This window comes from Solanum verrucosum, unplaced genomic scaffold (assembly GCF_900185275.1).
Source record: "Solanum verrucosum unplaced genomic scaffold, falcon-dt-bn FXZP01000279.1, whole genome shotgun sequence".
NCBI classification, from domain to species: domain Eukaryota; kingdom Viridiplantae; phylum Streptophyta; class Magnoliopsida; order Solanales; family Solanaceae; genus Solanum; species Solanum verrucosum.
Genome location: NW_026020289.1, coordinates 1630020 through 1645171, shown reverse-complemented (window position 1 = coordinate 1645171; position 15152 = coordinate 1630020). Strand labels below are relative to the sequence as shown.

The window sequence follows — 15152 nt, the reverse complement described above, 5'->3', positions numbered from 1 at the left end:
AAACTCCAATTTTAGGACCAAACAAAGCAATTATTTTCTTATTATAGCTGCTTCAGTTTAGTTTTCCTTCAAATATAAGAGTCTCGTTCACGTTTACTTTACTACAGTGTTTGCTAGGGAGGATAGAATTATTTCATCTAAAAGAGATTTTACGATATATCAGAAAAGAAGGCAAAGGAGACAGACTTGTCAAACTTCACGCTCTATTGCAACAAATGTATATTAGGATGTCGTTTCAAATTAAGCAATCAATCACAACTATATCATCATCAACGTTTTTCTGTCTAAGCGATTCAAACCACTACCTTCCGAACAATTAGGCAGGTACCAGATCAGGAAATATCATACCAAAACTAACTATACTTTACTCTACACAGCTAAAACTAAAAGGCATTAATATTCTAACCAAACTGTCAGCTACTTCTGCAACTTGCAATTTTCAATTGAACAATGTGCATGCATATATCTAAATTGACTAATCAACCTCATGCCGAACACGAGAATTCCCACAATCTATATACATCACAAAGTTAACATATGTGAATCTTCTAACCTAATTTTCATTGTAAAAGATTGAAATTGAAGATGTGCATGCAAACAAAGAGTAAAAAGCTTACCAAACAAGACGATCAAGGATGTGTTTCGCTTCTACGCACCACCAGCCATTGCTCGCTAATCTATTTTCAACTTATCAATTTTCTTCAAATACTAGCTAACAATTCTCCTCTTACTTCTCTTTGCAGACACAATTACGGACTCTTCAGATATCATACAACAATATTTATAAGGGTGGGGGTTCGTTGAGGAGTCATATTTGATGACGTGGACCAATCATTATGAAGGTGAGAATCAATGGAAAATATGTCACTTTTATTTTAGGACTCTAACACTATAATTAAATAATCGAGCATGTCATAAGTGATGATGTGGACCAATCAGCTTCAAATATGTATTGAAAAGATATCAATCATTGCTTTTAAACACACACAACTATATAAACTCATGCAAATATACCAACGACTATGATATTTTTAGATCAAATTATTAAATGAGGATATTTTTATTCAATCTCAGAAATTTAAATAGGTTCTTGTTTTAATTTTTATTTCAAATAGCATATAGTGATTCAATCATTATCATGCTATCTAATTTTCAAGTAATAATAAAGTGCAAAAATTGGTCGAGTATTATGTGAAATTAATACTTACTTATCTAAATTTATGTTTTTTCTTTGAATTTGTTCATTATTTTTTGGCTTTGACTTTGCCACGTACGAAGAAAGATGAACCCCGTTTTCTTTATCATTCTGCAATCCAGACCAGCCCATACGTAAAATAATTTCATCATGAATAAGCTCTAATCAGAAGTTAATGTTAATCGCTATTGAAAGCATCAATCAGTGGCCTACGGGTAAGCAACATAACCTAGTCTTTAACTTTCTTAGCACAAACAACTCTAGAACATTTTTTCCAACAAAGATGTATATAAAAAATAAAATGAAATTAAAGAGATAATTTCATTCTAGTTTCCATATACATCTTTGTTGGGAAAAAGATGACTTCAAGAGTTGTTGGTGCTAAAAATAAATAAAAGACAAGGTTGTGCTACTTGCAGTAGGGCACTACTGATTGATGCTTTCAGTAGCTATTAAAATTGGATTCTTATTGAAGCTTATTCATGATGGAAATTTAAGGATGGAGTGGTCTGACCTGCAGAAGGACAAAGAAAATGGGCTCATCTTTCTTTGTAATCTTCTTATGCAGTGGAACTTAAGCCAGAAAATAACGAACAAATCCAGGGAAACAACGTAAATTTAGACTAGTAAGTATTAATTACTTTTTCAACAAATGCAGTAAGGCGCACGAGCTCCTGCATCTTGTAAGTCATGGGGCCATGCACCTTTCCTTTAGTGACAAAGGGCAAGGCGCAAGGGTTCGTGCGCCTTTGCTCCTTTGGTTTCATTCTAAAATTTATTTACCGTTTTGAAATTTTAACAACTTTTTCTTACCATTTTGGCTTCGAAGTCATATAATTTCTCTATGAAAGGAGAGGAAAAGGGGTGGGGGAGAAATAAAGTGGGGGGGGGGGGGCTAGGGTCAGAGAATGGAGAAAAGGGGAAGAGGCCACAAATGAAGTAAGACACGTGGTCCTTGCACCTTATAAGGTGTGTGGGGCCGTGTGTCTTGTCTTTAACATTTTTTTATGATGTCCGTTAAGGGGTAAAGGGCAAGGCGCAAGGGCCCAAGTGCCTTTGCCCCTTTGGTTTCATCCCAAATTGGTTTGTTATTAAGAAATTTAGCAAAATGTTTTGCCCTTTTGACTCTCGACTCTCCGTTAAGGGACAAAGAGAAAGATGCAAGGGTTCGTGCACCTTTGGCCCCTTGATTTCATCCCAAAATTTGTTTGCCATTTTGAAATTTTGGCAACATTTTCTTATCCTTCTGACTGCACTGCGGATTCGTTAAATTAATATTGACTAAATTAATAATTTATAAGTTTATTTTGTTGTCAAAAATCTTTTCAGTTTCTATTAGTTTATATTTCTCATAATTCTATGTAAATAAAATATATTATTGAGAAAAATTGTTCTTAGGGAGCACAACTAATTAAATTAGTGGTAGAGTTAGAATTTTGATAAGACTGTTCATACTTTTAGGATAGAGGTGTGTGAGAAATGAAAAAAAAATTAAAGTAGCACATAAATAAAACTAATCTCTTCAAATCTAAAGAAGAAATTGTGGATGAAGTGAGAAGACTTACTATGAGAAGATGATCCAGTGGAGAAATCATAACTCATTCTCATATGCAGTGTTTATTCTTCCTGCTCATATCAAATCAACCAACTATTATAAGTAAAAAAAAATTCTTAAAAAGAAATTAGCAGAATAGTAATGGATAAAGTAAAGAAAATGAATAGAGGAAATACATAATTACCCCATGGAACTTGTACCCTTTTTTTAAGTAGACACCTTAAGTTTGCGGAGGTCCTATTACCCCACGAAACCATCCAAAAGCACAATAAATACATCATTTTGACCCGTTTCAAACCCATCAGTGTTGTCACGCAGGTTGGGCACGTCAAGGAATAAAAAAATAACATTCAACAAATGTTAAAACGCCATGTGGCATTCCCAATTTGAATTAGCTTCTTCATTAAATAGACCACCTTCCCAAAATTCTCCATTGTTAGCCATTGGAGATCTGCAATTTCTCATTTTAATTACTTTTTTTTGTTTAAAATATGTGAAATCAATTTCCTGTGATTAGGTTTTGAGGGAGAGATGTCAAATGCAAGACAAACGAAATACGCATCAAACAATGTAAAATAAACTAACGACTAATCACTACAAAATTAACTTACAATGTAAAATAAACTTTTTCTCAAATATTTTTCAAATAACTAACTTATGAGCCTTCACTTCTTCGTTCCGACACCACTATTCAACAAATTTCAACCAGCAATGTTATCAACTAGCTTCATCTCATGAAGTTTCTTAGGGTTTTGATCGGTCAAAGAGAGAGAGACGAGGGTAGGTGAAAGTGAAATGGGTTGGAAATTTCTTAGGGTTTGGGTTATGGGTTAAAAAATGAATGGGTTAGGATAAAATCCGGCCTTTGTTAAATGGGTTGGAGGTGTGGCACACGCTCTTGGATTGAGAGCACTGATGGTGAAAAAATGATGTATTTGTTGTGCTTTTGAATGGTTTCGTGGGGTAATAAGACCCCCGTAAAATTAAGGTGTCTACTTAAAAAAAAGGCATAAGTTCCATGGGGTAATTATGTATTTCCACAAATGAATAAGACAAACATGATAACTTTGTAGATGCATAATAAAAATAAATTTGACACAAAGTAAGAAAATGGTTCCCCTATTTCAAGCTAGCATATGCTTCGTGTCATATTCATTGTAGTTCACAATGATACAATTCCTTAAAGATAAGTTGTTGACATCGTATTTGAGCTTAAAGATAATCTTTTCCAAGTCTTTAATTAGAAAATAAATTACTCAATCACAAGAGAAAATATATATTAAGGTTCTCATGATTGAGTAAAGTAAAGTAGGAGAATCTTAGTAGCACAATTAATTGCTACCTGAATTTTTTCCTTGTTGGTAAGAGTTCGAATCTCCATCTTATATCCATTCACCTTTCCCCGCCCCTGATTTTTAAGGGAAAAAAAGGAAGATTAAAGTACACATAGGCATATACCAATTAATTCTACTTGTCAATATAGTAGAATTTAAGTGTTGCATTTGAACTAAAAAGTTGAGTTGATGCTTGTTTTTATTGTTGTACTGATGTTAAGGCCCTATGTCATGTGATTGAGCAGTACTTGTTGATTTTAATGAATTATGGAAATGTTTAGTATTTGGCATGGTTGCATTGTCACAAGAAAATAGAAAAAGGATGAACCTATCATAAAATTATAAAGTATTTTTTTTTTGTCATTTATAAAAAAAGTTTTTAACTATGTCACCATAGACATACACAATATATATATATATATATATATATATATATATATATATATACTAATTTATGATTAAGAAAATTAATGATACATTAATATTTATGTGGACTAACATATGAATTTATTTAGCTAAAAGAGTTTTACTCCTACAATAACTACAATTTCAAGACCTATTTATTTTAGAGACACTTACTCTCATCAGGATTTAATTCGTAATCATAATCGAACAACTGAAAGAGTTATTATAAACTAAAAATGAATGACAAGCTATATGAATGAGACTAGAGGGGAAGTGAAGGCAAAAGGCTTACAATTTTAAGCCTTTTGAGTCCAGAGAAGACGTGCCATTGAGATTAGAGACGAAGATAAAGCAAAGAGCTTACAGTTTCAAGCCTTTTGTCGAGAGAGGATGTATTGTTGAGTCACAGTGAAATGAGAAAACCTAGATGTTGAACTAAAAGTGGAATGAAGAAAAATAAAGTCAAGACATGTTTTTAGAGAAAGCAATGATTCTCGTCAGTAATTTGAAGCCATAATCAAACAATCAAAAGAGATCTTATAAACTAAAAATAAATGGCAATCTAGATGAATGAGATTAGAGAGGAAGAGAAGGCAAAGAGCTTACGACCTCAATCCTTTGGTCGAGAGAAGATGCGCCGCCGAGCCACTGTAAAATGACAAAACCTAAATGTTGAAACTAAAAGAGAAAGGAAATTTACTTGAATAGAAAAAAATGAGGGGGAGAGGATGCGCCACTGAGCCACAGTGAAATAAGAAAACCTAGATGTTGAAACTAAAAGAGGGAGGAAATTTACTTAAATAGAAAAAATGAGGGGGGAATATTCGTGATCTTTTTGTGTGAAATTGGAAAAGAATAAAAAAAAAGACAGTAAATCAAATATTTAAGTACAAAAATTAGATATTTTGACCATCAAAGAAGATACTCACGAGTTTTATTAGAGTTGTCAAAATGGCCAGCCCAGTCCCACCCGACCTAAGCCTAGTGGGCTAAGAAATTTGATGGGCTAGTGTGGGCCCACCCTTCATTTGAAAGGGCCTGGAAATGGTCAATTCAACCCAACCCTAGAAGGGTCACAAGTTGGGGTAGGCTAGCCATTTTTTGTCTTTTTAAACATAAACTTTGTCAATATATTAAGTTTTTAACACGTCAAACAAAATTATATGAAAATATGAGAAAAGGCATAAAGTGACAGTTAAACTTGTCCCGAATTTTTAAAAAGACACCTTAACTATGCGGGCGTCCTATTACTCACTAAACAATCTTGAACTAATATTATTACATCATTTTTTGTCCACCTAACATAGAGAGTGTGTTCACTCTCTCAAAGAGAGTGAGCAACCTAAAATAACTGATATAATTTTATTTTTATAAGTATTTTATTATAAAGTATATTTTCTTATTTTTCTTATCATTTTTAACTTTTTTCCTTTTTATTTTTTCTCTTTCTTTCTTCTTTGTTCTTCAAAAATTCATTGTCATCTCCATTGAAGCTTCTCACTTTCAATGTCACCATTTTTACCACAATTACACCTTCCTTTTTTATTACTATTAGTTTTACTCTTTAATTTTAAAACTTTATCTAAATATTTTCTTACATTTCGAACAACTTGATAAACCCATTAGATTTTAAGATGATTAGGAAGAATCATATAGTTTCTTAATCTGATTTCAATTAAATTCTTTCAATTTTCGGGGAATTTGTTGATTCTTTTAAAATTATCATTTCTAATTTTGAAGTTATATGAAAAGGAGTAATTGATGATACCTTCAAAAATTTAATTTTTTCTTAGAAAAATAATTAGTTTTGTTATCAATAATTCAATAAAGTCTAGAAAATAGTATGAAATTTTTTTTTATATACAAAAATCACTGAAATAAAGAATTTGACCGGAGAAGAAGAAGAAAAAGAAAAGAAAAAAAATGGGAGTGGGGTTCAACTTGATGTGGGGGGTGGGGTGAGCGTGGGAGGTGAAGAAAAAGAGAGTAAATGGAGGGATGGATCACTTGAAAGTGAGGGGGGGGGGGGGGGTGGAAGATGAAGTAGAATTTAAGATGAAATCAAAATAAGTCAAAAAGTAAGAGAGAGAAATAAAGAAAAAACTTAAAGTGAATTTTTTTTTACATTTTTAATTAAATTAACACGTGTCATGTAATGATTGGTGTGTGAACACACTTGCTTCTTAAAATTTGGGGTTGATCGAAAAATAATATAATAATATCCGTTCAAAATTGTTTAGTGGGGTAATAGGATGGTTACAAAGTTAAGGTATTTTTTTGAAAATTCAAAACCACTTCAATGGTGAATTTATGTCTTTTCTCTTATAATACATAATAATTACAATCATAACATACATTATACATATGATTAGTGGTGCTTTCAATTACAATCTCATATCTAAATACATAACATCAAGAAAATGAAACGATTTTCAAATTAAATGTGGCATACAGTGATGTCGTTTCAATAATTGTAGTAAAAATATAAAAGAAAAGATAATAATCTTTTTGACGAATAAATAAATAAAAGAATTTTGAAAAAATAAATTTGTAAATTAAAGAACAATTATGCCTTACAACTTTAGTTATTTTAATTCAAATTAAATAAAGGAAAAACTGCCTAATTACACAACCACTCCGACCATATTTACTAATTCTCTCTATAGTTTGAAATAATTACATTTTATCTCACTAGCTAATTAATAATTTCAAATTAGATTTCAAGTCAGATACACGTAGATACATATTTTTTGCTACCAGATATGTACATTGAAATAGGGAGAGAGGCAAGAGAGAACAAAAGGGAGGCAAGCGACATTTGTCTATGTATCTCATACATGTGAATCACACTAGATACACATTAGATACATTTGTCTAGTGTGGTTCACATGTATCTAGAATATCATATACGCGAGCAAGATAAAAGAGTAGCGAACATTATGGGAGGGAGGCGAGGGGCAAGCGAGATGGGAAGGAGGTGAGCGGGCGAGGGAGATTTGTCTATCTATCCTAGATACATGTATATTCACTTGTATACAATGCATCTAGAATAAATTACATCTAATTTTGAGTTCATGTTTCCCGAGATACATATATCTGAACATATTTGAACGCACCAAAACCATGTAAGATTTGTAATATTGTAAATTAGTGTGTATCTAAGTAATTAACTCTTAAACTAGAGGAATTTCTATAAGTTGCCCTTAAATAAATAGTTTTGGGCAATTGGTCGACCTCGGTCAAGCCTCAAGGATCGAGGACTTATTTGGGCCGTACTTATAAGTCCTGATTTTAAATGGGTTTGAAATTCTTATCTCAATCCTATCCCAATAACGGGTTGGGTTGGACCGTCCCCATAGACTAAGGACAAAATGGCACAACATGACACCCTATAGACTAATTAGCAATAAATAGCCCACTTTTAATTTTTTAGCAAGAAAAAAACTTTATTTTATTTATTTGGCATTGAATTGTTATTTTTCTTTTCTTTTTAAAAAATGTATTTTTGTCCTCCTTATTTTTCTCAAACACACGTTTGATTGCTGCTTTTTTTTTCTTGAATTTTTTTTATTGTTTTATTATCTCTATTTTATCTCTTTTTTATTATTATTTTGTCAACAGTTTTAAAACAGAATTCTTCTCCTTAATTCAATATGTTTATGAAAATCAGATATAACAATATGTTTTTTCATGGATACTTCTAAAAATCATCTTTATATATAATCTTATTTTTGTCCAATTAATTGTGAATTTCATGATTTGTAGAATTGAAGTTTTTGTGAAAATTTAGGTTATTCAACCTTCTTTTGTTTTCTTTCTAAAATCCTTTTCATATGTATATTTGCTTCTCTTCTAAATTTTCTCTTATTCTCCTTAATTTACTTTGTCTATGCAAATCAGATATAACTGTATGTTTATCTATTGATCCTTCCAATAATTTCTTTTAATATATAATTATGTAGCATTTCTTGCCCCATTAATTTTGAAATTTCATGATTTGTGGAACTAAAGTTTTTATAACTTTTTTTGCGAAAATTCAGGTAATAGTTTTTTGAAATTTTTGTTCTCAATTTCATGGGTAAGAAAGATTCTCGTTAGATCTTCGTAAAAAATCAAAATGTTGATTTTGATGAATACAACCCAATGTATACCAATGAATTCCAATCTCAATTTAAATTAAAGTATAGAAGTTTATATATGAATACAAATCACTGAATACACGATGAATATGAACTAATGTATACATAATGCAGTTACCGTATACATAAACAAAATCACATGTACAATTAATGAATAAAATTTATATATGTATCATATTAATCTCATTCTTGTATTCATTATAGTAATACGTATAATTGATGGTAATATTCTTATGTATACAATATAAAGTTTATGTATACATGCTACAATTACTGTATACATCAATAAAATTTACACGTCTATTTTTATGAATAATTTTTTGTGAATACATATTTGTTTTATGTATACATTATGTAATCGCAACTTTAATTATTGTATAATTTATGCATATGTATTATTACATTTTCTAATAAAATGTCATTTAATATTATATGATTAATTATTATCGTTTATGTGATAATTAATACACGTTAGAGCATATAATACATTTTCTTACCTTAAAAGTAGTCACAATCTTTTAATAAGTTATTTAAAGAATTTTCAAAAATTCATTCCTTAAAAGTTGGTGTAACCTTTTTTTAATGGGTTAATTAATAAATATATATATATATTTCACTTCTTAAAAGTAGGCAATCAGTTTTCTAATAAACTAAGTATTATTGATTGGTAAAAAAAATTTCATAAAATTACAATCAAATATATCTTTATGTTTCTGTAAATTGTGTTAATATATTTTTAAAAATAGACAGTTACACAAAGTTGAGTTTGAGAATTTAAAAAAATTGAAAAGCTAACTTCCTTAATTATAGGAGTTAAAAACAAGGAAGAAAAAACAATCCCACATCTCCTTAATAATGCGGGTTGGTTGCACATGATTAAAAACTATAAAAAGTTGGTTTTATTTCTTTTAGGTTAATACGTGTTAATTTTGTTTTAGGCTATTAATTGCTAATTAATTTGGGCTATATATTACCAATTATATATAATAGTTGTATATCTGTGTCAATTCCTCTAGACTAAGCCCATATTGATAGTTTTAAGTATTATAGTTGATTTAAGGGGAAACTACATAAATGGGTTATAAAATCTAAAATAATTACAAGTTCATACTCAAACTCAAAGACCACACAAAATCAGAATCTGGAGTTGCTGGAGAGATCTTGGCGGAAAGAATGCGAGCATTCCGGGACATCCTTTTCTACTTCAGTTGAAAGGAGGAAGGTTAGGGTCGGAAGGGGAGAAAAATAAAAAAAGCAGGGGAAAAGAAAGAGATACTCACATAGAGCTACAACAACAAATAGGACTTGGCATTTGGTCGAGACCACGTTGGCAACCACTGCATATACCCAAGAATACCACTAAGAAAGAAAAGAAGGTTAGATGATGTTTAGACATCTTCCAGGAGGAAACAAGTTGAAGGAGGCGGAGTGCAATAAGGAGATCAAATAGGAAACCTACCACTTAGGATCAATGGTCCATTTTAGTATATACCAAATCAGTATATATATATATACTCTTAGGGGTCGTTTGATTTGAAAATGAGTTATGTTGGGATAAGTTATGTTGGGATTAGTTATGATTGGATAAGTTATGTTGGGATTAGTTATGATTGGATAAGTTATGTTGGGATTATTTTTTATTGAGTGTTTGGTTTGTTGTATTCAAAATAATAAATTTTAAGAACAATTTATTTGTTTACAAAAATGCCCTTCATTAATGTAAAAAGTGATATAACAAAAGGGTTGAAAGAGACATTTTTGTCATTTACCTATTTTATCCCGGGATAAGTTATCTCGGGATTACTATACCACCCAAGGAGAGGGATAACTTATCCCGGTACTAATTATTAATCCCGGGATAAGTTATCCCGAACTTGCCAACCAAACAACAAAATAAGCAGTACTATAATTTAATCCCGGGACTATTTGGTATTATCCCTCACACCAAACGAGCCCTTACAGTATTATTAACTAATAAGTAATTTTAGAACAAGAAACCTTAAATGATACAAATATAGCGTATATATACTGATTTGGTATCAATTAAACGAAATTATCAGCCTTAATGATATCAATATAGTATATAATATTGATTTAGCATCAACTAAGCGAAATTAATTGGTGGGTATATACTATTATTATTTAGTGGAATATGAATATAAAGGGGTATAAGTTTATAATTATTTTGCTTTTATGGGGTATTTGTTTAGTTAATAAGTGACAGCATATGAAAAATTAATCAACTGAATTAGTGTATAGATGATTAATGCAGAAAAATAATAGAGAGCATTGATGACTGAGATTAGAGGGTAAGGGAAGGCAAAAGGCTTATAAATTTCAAGTTTTTTGAGTCAGGAGAAGACGCGCCAATGTGAACATCTTGAGATTGAAATTAATAGAGGAAGGAAATTTACTAAAATGAGAAAGTGAAGGAGAATTGTCATGTTCTTTTTTGTGCAAAATTGGATTTATTTTTTTTTTAAAAAAAGACAATAAATCAAATAAATAATTGCAAAAATTAGATATTTTAGCAAACATAAAGTAATAGTTGTGGGTTTTGATAACCTCCGGAATATAACTCCAAAAACCACCACAAAATAAATTAAATTGTGACGATTTTCAAACCACCGCAATTTTAATTATTTTTTTAGTGAATTTCTCAAAAATAGCATATGCACCGTTATAATGGGGTAATAGCATTTTATATTGATACAAAATATATCTACCTTTTCTTTGATTGAATCTCATCTAATATCTTCTTTGACTTTTAGTTGTCATAGTTTCCTTTTTTAGAGTTAAACTATAAAAAATTTGACTAATATTTTACGATATTTTTTTTATCATATTGATATGCAAAAAAATTGTAATTTATAATATTTTTCGTATAGTTTTTGAATATCTAAATTTTTTATTTAAAATATCAAATTAATATAATCTAATTTAACTTTGAAAATTAGTCAAATTGACTTTCGAAAAGAGTAACATGACAAATAAAAGTGAACGGAGGAGTATTATTTTAAGAAATCTCATTAATTATCTCTTAAAGCTTGCGATCTTTATTTAGTTACCTTAACATTCCGCCCCCGCCCCCTCCCACACACACCCCACCCCTACCGTAATGACACATTAGAATCATCTATGATTTCTAAAACATTAATCATCAAATTCAGCAAGAAAATAGTCTAAAATGTTGGACAATTCTGAGAAATCCCCATAGAGGCAAAGTTACTAACAAATTTTTCGACAACTTGTAGTGAGATCCCCAATAAATGTTAACGGCTATAATAAATCAATTGTCACCTTCAAAAGGACCCGAATACCGCCAAAAACGAGTGCAGTCCAAATTCTTGATTCAGGCCTCTATCCATATCTAATACCCCTCGTTGTTTTATTTCTATCCAAACTTTTTTAAAAAGGCTCTCAACACAATAAAAATATTTGAAATCAATAATACAAATTCTTTAAGTTGAACACACTTTTTACTATTTGGTGAATGTGTTTTTCCCTTAGATTCATAGGAACATTTTCATACAATATTTTTATCTATGTTTGACTAAAGTGGGCGTGAGAGGAATGGTTAGAGTACGAAACTTCAAAAACATATTAATATTATGTACGATATTGAAAGGAGGATTAATTGATTCTAAAATATAGAAGATAGTTTTGTTTTTTTGTTTTTTTGTTTTTTTCAGCCAAATTACTATATACCCAAACACATATTTATTTAATTTGCTCTATTATTATGATAATAGTACCAATGATAATTGATACTTATTCCTTAATCGAAATTTTAAGTTCTTATTTTCTTTAGATCTGCTTATCTACTATGTACTCTCTGTTCTAATTTATATGACTTACTTTATTTAATAGGTTAGAAGGAGTATTTTGGAAGTCATATTCTTGACGTATTTAATTTTTTAAAATAGGAATTAAGTATTATTTTTTGAAAAAACACTTGTAAAGGCAAGTAATTAAATATATGTGATCCTTAACATTATGAATTCGAAAAATTCTATTTAACCACTAAAATTGTACTAACCACAAAGATGCACTCCTTACTTACATGTTGGCCCTTATCTTATAACTGCCCCAACAAGTTTTTAGATGATAGGAAGAAAAAGTTGTGATTAGTACGACGAGAAGGAAAAAATGTCGAAGGTGGTGGTTTCCTCCATAATCACCGCCTTCGTCTTTCTCGTTGTACTATTCACCCAATTATTCATCAAATTGAATCACAAAGACGGATATTACACACCTAATGGCTTGAGCAGGCGATTAGGACTCAAATCTCGTGACCCAATTTTTGATCCTCTTGTTGCTGAATTGGAGCAAAAGACTAAGGGAAAATCAAATGATAATTCGAGTAGGAGATCGCGTAAGAAGGAGGATGAAAAGTATTTTGATAATGATGGGAGATTGAAAACTAGTTTGAGATTGATGGTTTTGTTTCCTATTTTGGACGTTGCACCTAAAGATGGATTTATTGAGTATAAAGAGCTTGAAATTTGGAATACACAACAAGCTATTGATCGATTGCATTATAGGACTTGGAGAGAAATGGAGTTTAGAGATAAGGATGGAGATGGAGCTATTTCTTTCTTTGAATATCTCCCTCAATTTACCAATGAAGACTTAGGTAATTCATTTTCACTCAAGTAAGAATTAATCGCAGGAATGAGAGTCTTGACGTAACTGATAAAGTTGTTTCCATGTGATCGGGATCATGGGTGTGAGATATAAAAGCATCCTCTTGTAGAAATGCTAGATAAGGTTGTGTACAATATAATAGACTCTTGTGATTTGATTCTTCTTCAGACTTCACTCATAGTGAAAGTTTAGTGCATTAGATATCTTTGCCTTTTTTATGAATTAATTACGAGTACAATATTGTTGGGCAAAGAGATCCCAAAGATATAAACTACTACTTAATATGGTCGCTATGGTTTTCCCCGAAATGCCTCACCATTATTTAGCTAGAGTAATTTATTTTCACTAAACTATGAATTAATTACGAGAATACGTAATTGGTTAAGTTGTCTTCAGAATTCGTGATGTAGAAACAAACTCTTGTAGAAATACAAGAAAAGGTTGTATGTCTAATACTCTTGTGATCCTATCATTACCCAAATTACGCGCATAATGAGAACTTAGTGCATCGAACTGTCCTTTTTTCTTTTTATGAATATCTGCTAATGAACTCAAATTTGGGTCATCTTAAATTTACAGAGAAAAATGAGACAAGCCATGGAGATGCAGGATGGTGGATGGCACAATTCAGAAATGCTGATGCTGATCAAAGTGGAACTCTAAACTTATATGAATTTAGAGAGTAATTAACTTTTGCTTCTTTTTTTTTTTATAAAAAAAAGGTGTGAAACATAAATATTAATATCAACCTTTGTTTATGTCATTTTAAAGTTTAAATCTTCCTGATGCAGTTTTATGCACCCTGAAGATAGCAGGAACGAACAAATACAAAGGTGGTTGTTGAGAGAAAAAATAAGGTTAGAATGTTTTATTAATTATATATATCGTCAATACATAAAATTTATATTTGAAATATGTTATTGGTTATAATTTTTTGTCTATTATCAATAGTAGTTTATTTTAATTACTTTTAATTACTAGGCAAATGGACGTAAACAAGGATAATATGCTAAATCGATTGGAATTTAGTAACGGTGCTTACAATATTTATAAGACTTACCTTGAATATGAATCTCAAGGAACCAATATTCCAACACCATTTCAAGCATTCGCCAACCTTGACTATGATGGTGACGAGTAATTATTCTTAATTCATATCACTTGTTAATTTTATTTATTAGATACTATAATTAAGTGAATTATGTAATTAATTATTATTTTTTGTATGTTAGATTTCTGAGAGTGGAAGAATTGAAACCAATTCTGCAATATTTATGCCCCGGAGAACTCTCCTACGCTAAAGTGTACACAACTTATTTGATTCGAGAGGTAAGTCCGATCGATCTGTGAAACAATATATTATATTATGCATTATATATTTTTGATTGATGAGGTTATGGGATTTGAGTCAATCACTAATACTTTGCATTGTTTTTTGTGTGTAGGCTGATGATGACAAAGATGGTAAATTGACATTGGATGAGATATTGAATCATGAAAGTATTTTCTATAGTACTGTTTATGATAACGGTAGAAATGAAGATATTTTCCACGAAGAACTATGATTTATGGTATGTCATGTATTCAATGTAAATGTAAGCTAGGTTGATTCAGATACTCATATAATAGATATGAGAATCAGATCCTTTTTTTTCTTATAGGCTTTCTGTTTCTCTTGTTTATTATAATAATCATCCCCCAAGAACCTCTAACATTTTTACTAACGAACACTCTGCACTTTTGTACATAAATGATATTTGTTTCATCTTTTCTTTTTCTTACTTAATATAAATTAGGGCGTGTTTGGCACGTACAAGGAAAATATCAGTTCATGAAAATTGTTTTTCCTTAAGTTATTTTGTTATTTATTTTATGAT

The 15152-nt window shown here is 30.5% G+C and overlaps 2 protein-coding genes across 3 annotated transcripts in view; both read left to right on the top strand.

Moving 5' to 3' along the window:
- Positions 1-15152, top strand: part of LOC125834427 (ethylene-responsive transcription factor SHINE 3-like) — a 388745-nt gene that overhangs the window by 318933 nt on the left and 54660 nt on the right. The window lies entirely within an intron of this gene.
- LOC125834421 (uncharacterized) lies at positions 12761-14846 on the top strand. Of its 2 annotated transcripts, none has more exons than XM_049513571.1 (6): positions 12761-13264; positions 13855-13957; positions 14067-14132; positions 14257-14412; positions 14519-14604; positions 14721-14846. In XM_049513571.1, exons 1-5 carry the CDS (start codon positions 12778-12780, stop codon positions 14574-14576), a joined length of 870 nt encoding a protein of 289 aa, XP_049369528.1. In that variant the 5' UTR covers positions 12761-12777; the 3' UTR covers positions 14577-14604; positions 14721-14846. The 2 variants fall into 2 exon arrangements, with proteins under 2 accessions (XP_049369528.1, XP_049369527.1); XM_049513570.1 differs by having other exon boundaries at positions 14508-14604.